Genomic DNA, 13384 nt, shown 5'->3' with positions numbered 1-13384 from the left:
GGTAGAAGAAAGTTTTCAAAGTAGGTCGATGTTTCGGAGTAGTGCCCATATAAAGGTACCTCCTGATTTTACCATATTTCAAAGGATTTGGCTAAAAATGAGTATTCGGGGGGTGAAAATCTTACACAAAATGTCAACATATTCACAAATTTTAGAATTTTCTCCATGCAATAGTATACCCTCAAGTCCACCTTTTGGCGGACAAACAGACCGACATGGTTAGGGGGACTTATGAGGACTCTAATGCACAATCTAAGGTGCTAATGGGTTTAAAAAGTAATTAACTTTGCCTATTCTTAAATCATTCAGCCCTCAATTATGAGGTGTACAAAATACAGTAAATTCCAAATTGCTTCTCATTTGACTGTAAAATTTTGCTACGATTTTTACCATACTAAAAATTAATTTGATCCCTTACATGAGGATAAGATTCATATATACTTTTTAATAGATTTGTATAGCACATCCATACATTTGAAGCACACGGTTTAAATATTGAAGTCCACGGCTTATAAATGGGTACAGATATTTTAAAACACTTTTAATCGACCAGTACGCAAACACTTACATCAGTCATATCTGTGAATAATTATGCTTTTAAAAATATGCATAATAAACAAAACTACGGGCCGGCAACGCGGACAGGGCCAGCTAGTATATATATATATATATATATATATATATATATATATATATATATATATATATATATATATATATATATATATATATATATATATATATATTCATTTTGACTTCTATATATATATATATATATATATATATATATATAGGGATATATATATATATATATATATATATAGGGATATATATATATATATATATATATATATATATAGGGATATATATATATATATATATATATATATATATATAAATGTAAGTTGTGTTAGTTACTACGCTTATAACTCAAGAACCGCTGATCTGATTTTAACGATTCATACAAATTCTGAATTGTCTCTTTTCCGAAAAGGATAACATTCAAAAAAATCGCGTAAAAATGTGATATATTAACATTTTCATTTTGACTTCTGAAATGTACAATCGTAATGTTTTATTTTGTATGTTTTTTTTCCATTTTGACTTACTTTTTTCGAATGTACATTTGTAGTGTTTTTTATAATATTTTTTTTTTCTTTTTGATTCGAATATTAATACCAATTTATTTTGACTCGATTTCTTGAGAACTGAAATAGAAGCCGGGTTACATTGAAGTGTAGTACCAAATTATGTGGTGGCGAAACGAAATAGATGTTATCGAAATAATTTAACGCGGTCACACCAAATTTAAGTCAAAATTTCTAAAAATCTTGAAAAAAGATATCTCATTGCAAAAATTCTCAAATCGGGGAAAAATTACATAAGGTATAACTAAAGAACGGCTTGACAATTCATACAATTTTGGAATGGTATCCAATAAAAATATTAATAAAAAATTTCTTTTTGGTGTGATTTGTTTCAATTTGACATACTATATTGAAGTGAACATTTTTTATTGCCTTGAAATCTGAATGAATAATATTTAAAATAAAATGAGTGACCTACGTGGACCTACATCTTTCATATGGCAATAATCCGCCCAATGAGAACTCAAAATGCAATTCATTGGAACTGCAGTCAGTGAAATACCGAATATAAAGGGTGCAAAATGGTAGAGCGAATTGGACATTTAGGAAAAAAGAAAGAAATTCTTCCTAAACTTTCAAGATTTTGCAGGTCATGATATATGACCCCCGGATAAGGGTACAACCCTATTTCAAGTATTGTTTACATTTTAACCACATTTTTCTTAACTCATTTTAATTTGATAAGAAACCATCCTCGCAAAATATGATCATGTTTTGGTATAACCATCATATAATTTAAGCCATGTTCGGGGTCTTCGACATTTTTTTCATCTTTAGGCCTTTATTTGGCATCTTTGTTTCTAAGGGTGTAAAAACCTTTTCTCATAACATTTTCAATTTTCGGAGTAGAGTCCATCTTGGTCTTGACCACATTCATCAATTGATTTGGCTAAAAAATTGTATTTAGGCAACTCTGGGGTAGAGAATCGTCCCTCAGATAATTGTCCACATAGGCATTTATTCGAATATAGTTCTCACATTAGTGTACCCACAAATCCGCTTTCCTAACCAATGTTTGGTCAGAAAAGAAAATTTTATATATATATATATATATATATATATATATATATATATATATATATATATACGCTGGTTCTAAGTACAATTTCAATATAATTTAACAGATTTATATTTGTACCAAACTCCCTCACACATTCCAATCTACAACCGATCAAAAGATATTCGCATACAATATCTACATTTTTGAGGTTCCTCCGATCTTGATGATAAATAAATATATATATATATATATATATATATATATATATATATATATATATATATATATATATATATATATATATATATATATATATATATATATGTTAAGAATTATGATAATTGTTTGTTTAAAAACTTATGTTTATTAATTTAAATTCTTATATTTATATCGGATTCGGCGACTCGCCTGAACCGTTCTATTAGTATGAAGTTGTTAAACTAAAACTTTCCGTCCATCACATTTGTTTTGCTACTTCACCATCAGGCCGTTGTCGCAGTCGACGTTTGGGCACTGCTGATCTTGCGTCACCATCCGACCGTTGTCGCAGTCGACGTTTGGGTATTGCTGATCTTGCGCCTCGTGCAAAATATTGTTTTTATTTGTTTACACAAATATGCTAGCAACGTCTGGATGATTTTATGTTGTCAAATGTCTGGGTTAATAAAGTATGCTTGCCTTGCGCCTCGTGAAGAATATCATTTTTCGCGGCACACAAAAAAGACCAATAGTGTTTGTGTTTGATGTTGTGAAATAAATTGTGGTCATTGTTGGAAGGGGAATAACTATTTTTTTATACTGCTTGTTCTTCCCCTCTGATTGTAGAGGTGACAGTCTTACCTCCTCCCCCGTTTAAGTTAGGGTCGTCCTCGGTCCTTCTATAGCTATTAATGGTCGCGCGGAGCGCATGATTTTGCCTTTTCTTAATCCTTATTTGTTGCAATTTAGTAAGGCCAAAGTACGTAAATATAAAAAGATTAGTCCTCCGGCTTCTCGTCCTGGTGGGTGTCCTTATTGCTCAATTCCCAAAGTTTTTTAATAGGCTTCTTTTTGACCTTATCACTTTCTCGCTGCCCAAAGGTTTCGGATACTTTGGTGACTTTTAATATTTATTCTTTATTTAATATTGCAATATTTTTTAATGATTTTATATCATGTTAAAAAAATTGTTTTACACATGCCCCACGTTGGGCGCCAGTTAAGAATTATGATAATTGTTTATATAAAAACTTATGTTTATTAATTTAAATTCTTATATTTATATAAGAAAGAGAGCAGAGAACATTGTTGACTTTTTAAGTTTAAATTTCAAAACTGCCGACTACTGGGACATGCCGAACCAAAGACATAGAAGTATAAAGATGGGACAAGACAAAGTCATGATATGGCAACCCTGTGAAAATACCTCTGTTGTTATGATATCGTAACAACATAGTTAGAAATGTTATGCGATTTAAACCGCTTAGGCAATATGCAATTAATTTGGAAAGTCTATGGAATAGAATTTTGAAACCCAATTTTTGGATTTTTCAAACTTTTGTTTGTCATTTTTTTCTATAAATATATTTTTTTTATATTAACATGGTCCTGCCATAAGCTGTTACCCAGACAGTATAGACACAAACCATTTGCTCAGAATGCATTTTGTCTAGTCTTTACCATTTTAGGTCTTTGGCCGAACTTAGGCGCACTTACCCTAGGCTGATTACGACCGAAGGTCTCGAATATTTATTCCATTTCACAAGTTACGTTTATCAAATCCCAGCAAATTTTTCATAAAAATGTTGTGTAACACAGGCTGGCATAAAATATTCATAAAAAATTCGATTGGGGTTACCTAATCTCCAAGAATTGACTCTTATCCACGAAAGGGATTGTAGCTGAGTTGTAAAGTAAAGTAACGATGCCAAGTTTTATCAAAATTAGCTCTTGTTATTTGTTAAGAATGTAATATGGCGTTTATTTAAAGTAATCTTTTCGTCTTTGTTTATATTGCGGAAGAAAACAATGCATTTTCCAGAAAAAATAAACAAAGACCGTCTTCTAGGTCTCCAAGGTTAGACGATGAAAAAATTGTTGGTTATGTGCCACTAAGAATATTCCCAAAGATCATATAGCAATAATCCAAAAAGAGTCTTAATTTCCAAAAAATGTATGATTTTTCCAAAGATTTTATCGTGAAAGAGAAATTATGACGCCGAAAATTGCGAAATAAGTTTGATATGTATATATTGAAGCAAAATTTTCCAAAAAACGTATAGAGTTGTGTGTATGTCGTTCTACACTTATGACGCTAAAATTGTAATATATCCGCTTGTTGTATGTGTGTAATGTAAAAATTTCCAAAAGAAATATTGCAAATTTTCCAAACAATGTAGTAATTTTAGAGATAATTGTTGATTAGTAGATATGTATGTAAATGTAAGTATGTAATTTGAGCTATTTTTAATATGGTTCCGCAAACAAAACCCAAAATGTATCAAATGTGGCGGGTAACTTTTCTAAGGTGTCCACTGTACACGGACAGACAAACGGAAGCTTCTAAATGTTTTAACTTTCCACCAATGGAAAAGCAAAGTCGCAAAAACTTCTCATTTATTCCACTTTTTCCATAAAGGTTTCTCCTTGTTTGTCGTTAACTTTTTGTTTATTCCAGTGGTTCGTCTTCTTGTTCCTTAATTTTTGGGTTCTGCTTAAAATGTCTTTTTGGTTAAAGGCCCGTACCGATGTAAATCTTTGTTGCTATCTATATCTAATACAAATCAATTGTTGTTCGTTGGTAATGGAATCAGTTAAGAACGGCTGGACCGATATCCATTATTTTTTGTACAAACGTTCGAGTTAGGTTATTAAAGAAAAAATATTGACCACGTCTACTTTTACGTTCATTATTACGATTTATCTAAAATCCTATATTTGCCAAAATAATGAAGATATCGGTTTGAAAATTATTACACGAGAGACTGTTGACTTTCCATCCAACCCTAAGTGTTTATTTACTTTTTATTTTTATAAAATTTATAAAATGTAGTAACACATCATCGATTTGACTCAAATTTTTTTTTGGTTATTTGTAATTAAAGTGAAAACGTTTTCACGACTGAAAATGTAGAGAAAAGCTTCTAGAAAAATAGCGGAAGTGAAAAACTTGAATTTTCTATTTTGATAAGGAATTTTGTATAGAATTGTTTCAGAATATCCTTTTGGAATTGAAAATTCTTATCAAAAAGAAATCGAGAAATTTTGTATTTTGTTGTTAAAAAATGGACAGGCTTAGTCCCTTTTTATAAAAACAACGTTTGTTTATTATGGAGAACGATGGTAATGTTTACCAGGGGTAAGGCAGGGAATACCTAGGTTTCGGAAAGAGCCACCAATCATAATCAGTTCCCTTGTTTTTTGTCTGGGATATTCTCCCTAGAAGTTATTTTAAAAATAACTTCTATGACAAAAACCATACCTCTGTTGTTATGATATCGTAACAACATAGTTAGAAATGTTATGCGATTTAAACCGCTTAGGCAATATGCAATTAATTTGGAAAGTCTATGGAATAGAATTTTGAAACCCAATTTTTGGATTTTTCAAACTTTTGTTTGTCATTTTTTTCTATAAATATATTTTTTTTATATTAACATGGTCCTGCCATAAGCTGTTACCCAGACAGTATAGACACAAACCATTTGCTCAGAATGCATTTTGTCTAGTCTTTACCATTTTAGGTCTTTGGCCGAACTTAGGCGCACTTACCCTAGGCTGATTACGACCGAAGGTCTCGAATATTTATTCCATTTCACAAGTTACGTTTATCAAATCCCAGCAAATTTTTCATAAAAATGTTGTGTAACACAGGCTGGCATAAAATATTCATAAAAAATTCGATTGGGGTTACCTAATCTCCAAGAATTGACTCTTATCCACGAAAGGGATTGTAGCTGAGTTGTAAAGTAAAGTAACGATGCCAAGTTTTATCAAAAATTAGCTCTTGTTATTTGTTAAGAATGTAATATGGCGTTTATTTAAAGTAATCTTTTCGTCTTTGTTTATATTGCGGAAGAAAACAATGCATTTTCCAGAAAAAATAAACAAAGACCGTCTTCTAGGTCTCCAAGGTTAGACGATGAAAAAATTGTTGGTTATGTGCCACTAAGAATATTCCCAAAGATCATATAGCAATAATCCAAAAAGAGTCTTAATTTCCAAAAAATGTATGATTTTTCCAAAGATTTTATCGTGAAAGAGAAATTATGACGCCGAAAATTGCGAAATAAGTTTGATATGTATATATTGAAGCAAAATTTTCCAAAAAACGTATAGAGTTGTGTGTATGTCGTTCTACACTTATGACGCTAAAATTGTAATATATCCGCTTGTTGTATGTGTGTAATGTAAAAATTTCCAAAAGAAATATTGCAAATTTTCCAAACAATGTAGTAATTTTAGAGATAATTGTTGATTAGTAGATATGTATGTAAATGTAAGTATGTAATTTGAGCTATTTTTAATATGGTTCCGCAAACAAAACCCAAAATGTATCAAATGTGGCGGGTAACTTTTCTAAGGTGTCCACTGTACACGGACAGACAAACGGAAGCTTCTAAATGTTTTAACTTTCCACCAATGGAAAAGCAAAGTCGCAAAAACTTCTCATTTATTCCACTTTTTCCATAAAGGTTTCTCCTTGTTTGTCGTTAACTTTTTGTTTATTCCAGTGGTTCGTCTTCTTGTTCCTTAATTTTTGGGTTCTGCTTAAAATGTCTTTTTGGTTAAAGGCCCGTACCGATGTAAATCTTTGTTGCTATCTATATCTAATACAAATCAATTGTTGTTCGTTGGTAATGGAATCAGTTAAGAACGGCTGGACCGATATCCATTATTTTTTGTACAAACGTTCGAGTTAGGTTATTAAAGAAAAAATATTGACCACGTCTACTTTTACGTTCATTATTACGATTTATCTAAAATCCTATATTTGCCAAAATAATGAAGATATCGGTTTGAAAATTATTACACGAGAGACTGTTGACTTTCCATCCAACCCTAAGTGTTTATTTACTTTTTATTTTTATAAAATTTATAAAATGTAGTAACACATCATCGATTTGACTCAAATTTTTTTTGGTTATTTGTAATTAAAGTGAAAACGTTTTCACGACTGAAAATGTAGAGAAAAGCTTCTAGAAAAATAGCGGAAGTGAAAAACTTGAATTTTCTATTTTGATAAGGAATTTTGTATAGAATTGTTTCAGAATATCCTTTTGGAATTGAAAATTCTTATCAAAAAGAAATCGAGAAATTTTGTATTTTGTTGTTAAAAAATGGACAGGCTTAGTCCCTTTTTATAAAAACAACGTTTGTTTATTATGGAGAACGATGGTAATGTTTACCAGGGGTAAGGCAGGGAATACCTAGGTTTCGGAAAGAAAGTCCAGCCGTTCTCAACTGATTCAATTACCAACGAACAACAATTGATTGATTGTTTTTGTTATAAATTCTACCGAATTAACTGTAATTTGACATTTAAAGTTTTCAGTATTGTGAAATCTATACCGACAATTACTGTTTAATATTTGATCTACTATTGTTCACCATTATGCATAGCTCCAATTTAAAAATATGTTAAGATTTTAAATGTTTTGATGCTTTGAGGAGTACTTTTTAATCAAAATTGTATAAAATATTTTGTTGTTGCAAAATGGTCAGGCTTTATCCCTTTTTTGTTGTTTTTATAAAAACAACGTTTATTTATTAGTGGAGAACGATGGTAGTGTTTACCAGGGGGAAAGGCAGGGAATACCTAGGTTTCGGAAGAAGCCACCAATCCTCATCAGTTCCCTTGTTTTCTGTCTGGGATATTCTCCCCAGAAGTTATTTTAAAAATAACTTCTATGACAAAAAACATTTTTTACCCAAGTGACGAGATCGTAAGCTCAATAGAAGAGGAACCAAAGAATTAAATAAAACTAACCAAATTAAAAAAGAATTAAATAAAAATTCTAAAATTCTTTTGCAAAATCTTCTAAATCTTACAACCGCACTTATAAACATTTACATCTTTCTCCACTTGTTATGCTTTCGTTCTAACTGAACGAAGAAGCATAACCATGTAAGTTGGTTTTTTCTGTTACAACAAAAGTTCCTTCGTCAACCGTGCCTTGTCTATTATTAGAACAGTGTTGGCTTTGTTTGTTCGGGATACCATAGAATTTTGTTTTTGTAAAATGGGTAAAAAATGGTTTTTGTCATAGAAGTTATTTTTAAAATAACTTCTAGGGAGAATATCCCAGACAAAAAACAAGGGAACTGATTATGATTGGTGGCTCTTTCCGAAACCTAGGTATTCCCTGCCTTACCCCCTGGTAAACATTACCATCGTTCTCCATAATAAACAAACGTTGTTTTTATAAAAATGGATTAAGCCTGACCATTTTTTAACAACAAAATACAAAATTTCTCGGTTTCTTTTTGATAAGAATTTTCAATTTCAAAAGAATATTCTGAAACAATTCTATACAAAATTCCTTATCAAAATAGAAAATTCAAGTTTTTCACTTCCGCTATTTTTCTAGAGGCTTTTCTCAACATTTTCAGTCGTGAAAACGTTTTCACTTTAATTACAAATAACCAAAAGAAAATTTGAGTCAAATCGATGATGTGTTACTACATTTTATAAATTTTATAAAAATAAAAAGTAAATAAATACTTAGGGTTGGATGGAAAGTCAACGGTATCTCGTGTAATAATTTTCAAACCGATATCTTCATTATTTTGGCAAATATAGGATTTTAGATAAATCGTAATAATGGACGTAAAAGTAGACGTGGTCAATATTTTTTCTTTAAAAACCTAACTCGATGTATGACGAACGTTTGTACAAAAAATAATGGATATCGGTCCAGCCGTTCTTAACTGATTCCATTACCAACGAACAACAATTGATTTATATTAGATATAGATAGCAACAAAGATTTACATCGGTACGGGCCTTTAACCAAAAAGACATTTTAAGCAGAACCCAAAAATCAGAAGTCACAACAACAAAACAACATCAAAAGACACATTAAGGAACAAGAAGACGAACCACTGGAATAAACAAAAAGTTAACGACAAACAAGGAGAAACTTTTATGGAAAAAGTGGAATAAATGAGAAGTTTTTGCGACTTTGCTTTTCCACTGGTGGAAAGTTAAAACATTTAGAAGCTTCCGTTTGTCTGTCCGTGTACAGTGGACTTAGAAAAGTGACTCGCCACATTTGATACATTTTGGGTTTTGTTTGCGGAACCATATTAAAAATAGCTCAAATTACATACTTACATTTACATACATATCTACTAATCAACAATTATCTCTAAAATTACTACATTGTTTGGAAAATTTACAATATTTCTTTTGGAAATTTTTACATTACACACAACAAGCGGATATATTACAATTTTAGCGTCATAAGTGTAGAACGACATACACACAACTCTATACGTTTTTTGGAAAAATATATACATATCAAACTTATTTCGCAATTTTCGGCGTCATAATTTCTCTTTCACGATAAAATCTTTGGAAAAATCATACATTTTTTGGAAATTAAGACTCTTTTTGGGTTATTGCTATATGATCTTTGGGAATATTCTTAGTGGCACATAACCAACAATTTTTTCATCGTCTAACCTTGGAGACCTAGGAGACGGTCTTTGTTTATTTTTTCTGGAAAATGCATTGTTTTCTTCTGCAATATAAACAAAGACGAAAAGATTACTTTAAATAAACGCCATATTACATTCTTAACAAATAACAAGAGCTAATTTTTGATAAAACTTGGCATCGTTACTTTACTTTACAACTCAGCTACAATCCCTTTCGTGGATAAGAGTCAATTCTTGGAGATTAGGTAACCCCAATCGAATTTTTTATGAATATTTTATGCCAGTGAGTAGTTTTTGGACTATTTTTTAATAATTTTCTCAAGTTTTGGCGAATTTGATCAAAAATTATATTTTTCTAGTAATCGGCACCCCCTGCCGATGCTTGATTTGTATGTTTCTAAGTTATAAAATGATCTTTAGACTGTTATTTAATATTATAAAATATTTCTGATTCCAAAAGTATTAAATTTAATTTACTTAAATAGATTATTAAGTTGACGCCACCACTAATTTTTTTTTTACAAACAAGCACTATCGCACGCGTTAGAAGACACTCACTGACGAAAACCAATATTCTCTCGTAATAAATGATCGGAGCTTATTGTTTTTTTTACAGAAAGAGAGCAGAGAACATTGTTGGCGTTTTTTTGCAATTATTTCATTATTTGGTCAATTTTATTCTTAGTTATTTAAGTTTAAATTTCAAGGCTGCCGACTACTGGGACATGCCGAACTTAGGCCACTTATCCTACGTGCGGTGCCCCAAATGCGACAATTTTGCTTGTTTACATATGAACCTCAAAGTGTTTCCTTTCTTCAAAAATCAATATGCATTTTTCGCACACATTATATCCCAGCATTGTTCAAGCGTATACACAACCATATTCAGCGGAAGGATAAAATAATTTCAAAGTCAAGTCAGACCGGTTCTATTTTGTTTCTGACCCTGTGCAACCGATATTTCCGGTTGTGTTTTGTGTGATTCTAGTGAACTTTCCCTAATATCAATTTGTCGGATGGCTCGAGACAGAACATTTGTTCCATAAGCCGAGTTTAGAAAAGATTTCCAGGCGCGTCGGTCTTGTGCACAGTTTTTCCAATTTGAAAGACCATGTTCCGATATGTTGTCTTCTACTTGGTCTTTCCATCTAATTCTTGGCCTTCCCCTTCTGCGTGAACCATCAGAAGGCTCGCTCTTATATACCTTATGAGCTGGGGCATCTTATGTGGAACTTGTAATTAGTTCGGTTTTGTTTTAAAAAGAGACTTACCGGTACTCTGTTATCAGAGTTATCAAATATTATTTCCACATATGCAGATATAACTCGTGCTCCAGTTCCCTCATGTAGTAGTCCTTGACGTTGCTCTGGCCTTAGATGTGTGAATTCATCACTTAGAACGAATTGAATAGCTGCAAAATAAAAAATAAAAATGTTAATTTGAAATGAAACTCTCTCTCATTTTTATAAACAATACTGGCCCGGTCCGCGTTACCGGCCCTTACTTTTAGTCCTTAATGCATATTTTTTAAAGCATAATAGAACACAGAACTGAATTATGTAAGCGGCACAATTTCCATAGTCATTTCTGAATAGAATTAAACATTCATGGCATAAGTTATAATAGACAATCACACACAGTCGGTTTAGATATTTTGAATAGACTGATCTTTATTTTTCAGCCATAGACTTTAATTGAGTGCTAAAAACCTATATGATATAGAACATCTATAATAGCCTCATGTGAAAACTCAGCTCAATTTTTGATATTATAAAGAGCTTAGAAACATTTTCCATTCAAATGAGCTGTAACATGGGATTTGTATTTACAACGTTTACAATACCGTGCTGTGTGGTATTTAGTTTGTCCACCTCATAGTTAGGGGCATAATGATTTCAGAATAGTCAATGATAATTATTCTTCTACACCCATTACCGTAAGAATGTAATTTATTTAATTTTGTCATTTAAATTGTGCGTTAGAGACCCCATAAAGTCCATATTTTTCATCATAGTATAATTCAATGACGATCAAAGAAATTAATATTCGTCATTTTTTCATGTTTCTGCCAAAATTTCCTACAGAATGAGTCTCAGTTTGAAATTTCGGAGTTTATGTCATATAGACGTAGATCTCATCTACGTACCCAACCAATATTTTCTTGGGGGTTACAAATTCAATAGAATACAAAATTTTCTTTTCTGACCACACATTTGTTGGGAAAGAAGACTTGGAGGTACACTAATGTGGGAACTATACTCAAATAAATGCCTATGTGGACAATTATCTGTATAAAATACAATTTTTTAGCCAAATCAATTGATGAATGTGGTCAAGACCAAGATGGACATTACTCCGAAAATTGAAAATTTTATGAGAAGAGGTTTTCTACACCCTTAGAAACAAAGATGCCAAATAAAGGGCTAAAAAATGAAAAAAATGTCGAAGACCGCGAAAATAGTGTAAATCATGGAATGTTGACGAACGTGATCATTTTTTGCGAGGGTGGTTTCTTCTCAAATTACCAACTTTTGCTAAAATGAGTATGCAAAATATGGTTAAAATGTAAAGTATACTTGAAATCGGGTTGTACCCTTCTCCGGTGTCATATATTATGACCTGCAAAAGCGATTGCATCTTGCATTTTGAGTTCTCATTGGACGGATTATTGTCATATGAAAGAATTAGGTCCACCTAGGTCACTCATTTCATTTTTAATATTATTCATTCAGAATTCAAAATAAAAAAATATTCACTTCTATTCTACACTTCAATGTAAGTCGCCTTTAATTTGTTCAAATGTTCAAATTTGTATGCGATTTTTTTTGGATTTTATCCTTTTCGGCCAAGAGACAATTCCGAATTTGTATGAATCGTTAAAATCAGTCCAGCGGTTCTTAAATTATAAACGTAGTAACTAACACAACTTTCTTTTATATATATAGATAGATATATTTAAATTAAAAGGAGGCGTGGTTAGTTCCTCAGCCGCCAAATAAGTACTTAGGGTTGGATGGGAAGTCAACGGTATCTCGTGTAATAATTTTTAAACCGATATCTTCATTATTTGGCAAATATAAGGATTTTTAAATAAATCGAAATAGTGGGCGTAAAATTAGGCGTGGTCAATAATTTTTTTCTTTAAAAACCTAACTCGGGGTATGACGAACGTTTGTACAAAAAATTATGCAAATCGGTCCAGCCATTCTCAACTGATTCCATTACCAACGAACAACAATTGATTTTTATATATATAGATTTGCACTCCGTAGAACAAGGCATTTTTTGGCAGAACAAAAACCTGAATTATAGCATGTTTAGCCTAGTATATCAGGATTTATTTGACGAATATGTAATTAAATTTAATCTTAAGTCCACTCGGTTTACTAAATACGGTAAACGTTAAACGTTCTATTATGGTCAAATTGGGAGTTTTCAGATTACCCCAAACTTGGATGAGCGGTATAATAGCTATTTTATATTGCAAATTTTTTGAGAGGAGTAAATCCACCTACAAAGCTCATAAATACCGAATTAAAGCATATTGTTACTTTTTGTGTTACATTGTGCCGATGTTCTACATATCAATTGCTGA

The 13384-nt window shown here is 31.4% G+C and overlaps 1 protein-coding gene across 2 annotated transcripts in view; it reads right to left on the bottom strand.

The window, feature by feature from the left end:
- The window catches only part of LOC101890560 (structural maintenance of chromosomes protein 3), a 254949-nt gene that overhangs the window by 136500 nt on the left and 105065 nt on the right, over positions 1 to 13384 (bottom strand). For both annotated transcript variants that reach the window (XM_059118472.1, XM_059118473.1), the window contains one exon: positions 11061 to 11200. In XM_059118472.1, coding sequence (XP_058974455.1) covers positions 11061 to 11200 — 140 coding nt within the window. The remainder of the gene's footprint in view (positions 1 to 11060; positions 11201 to 13384) is intronic.

This window comes from Musca domestica, unplaced genomic scaffold, assembly GCF_030504385.1.
Source record: "Musca domestica strain aabys unplaced genomic scaffold, Musca_domestica.polishedcontigs.V.1.1 13, whole genome shotgun sequence".
NCBI classification, from domain to species: domain Eukaryota; kingdom Metazoa; phylum Arthropoda; class Insecta; order Diptera; family Muscidae; genus Musca; species Musca domestica.
This window is presented reverse-complemented; position numbering and strand designations above follow the sequence as displayed.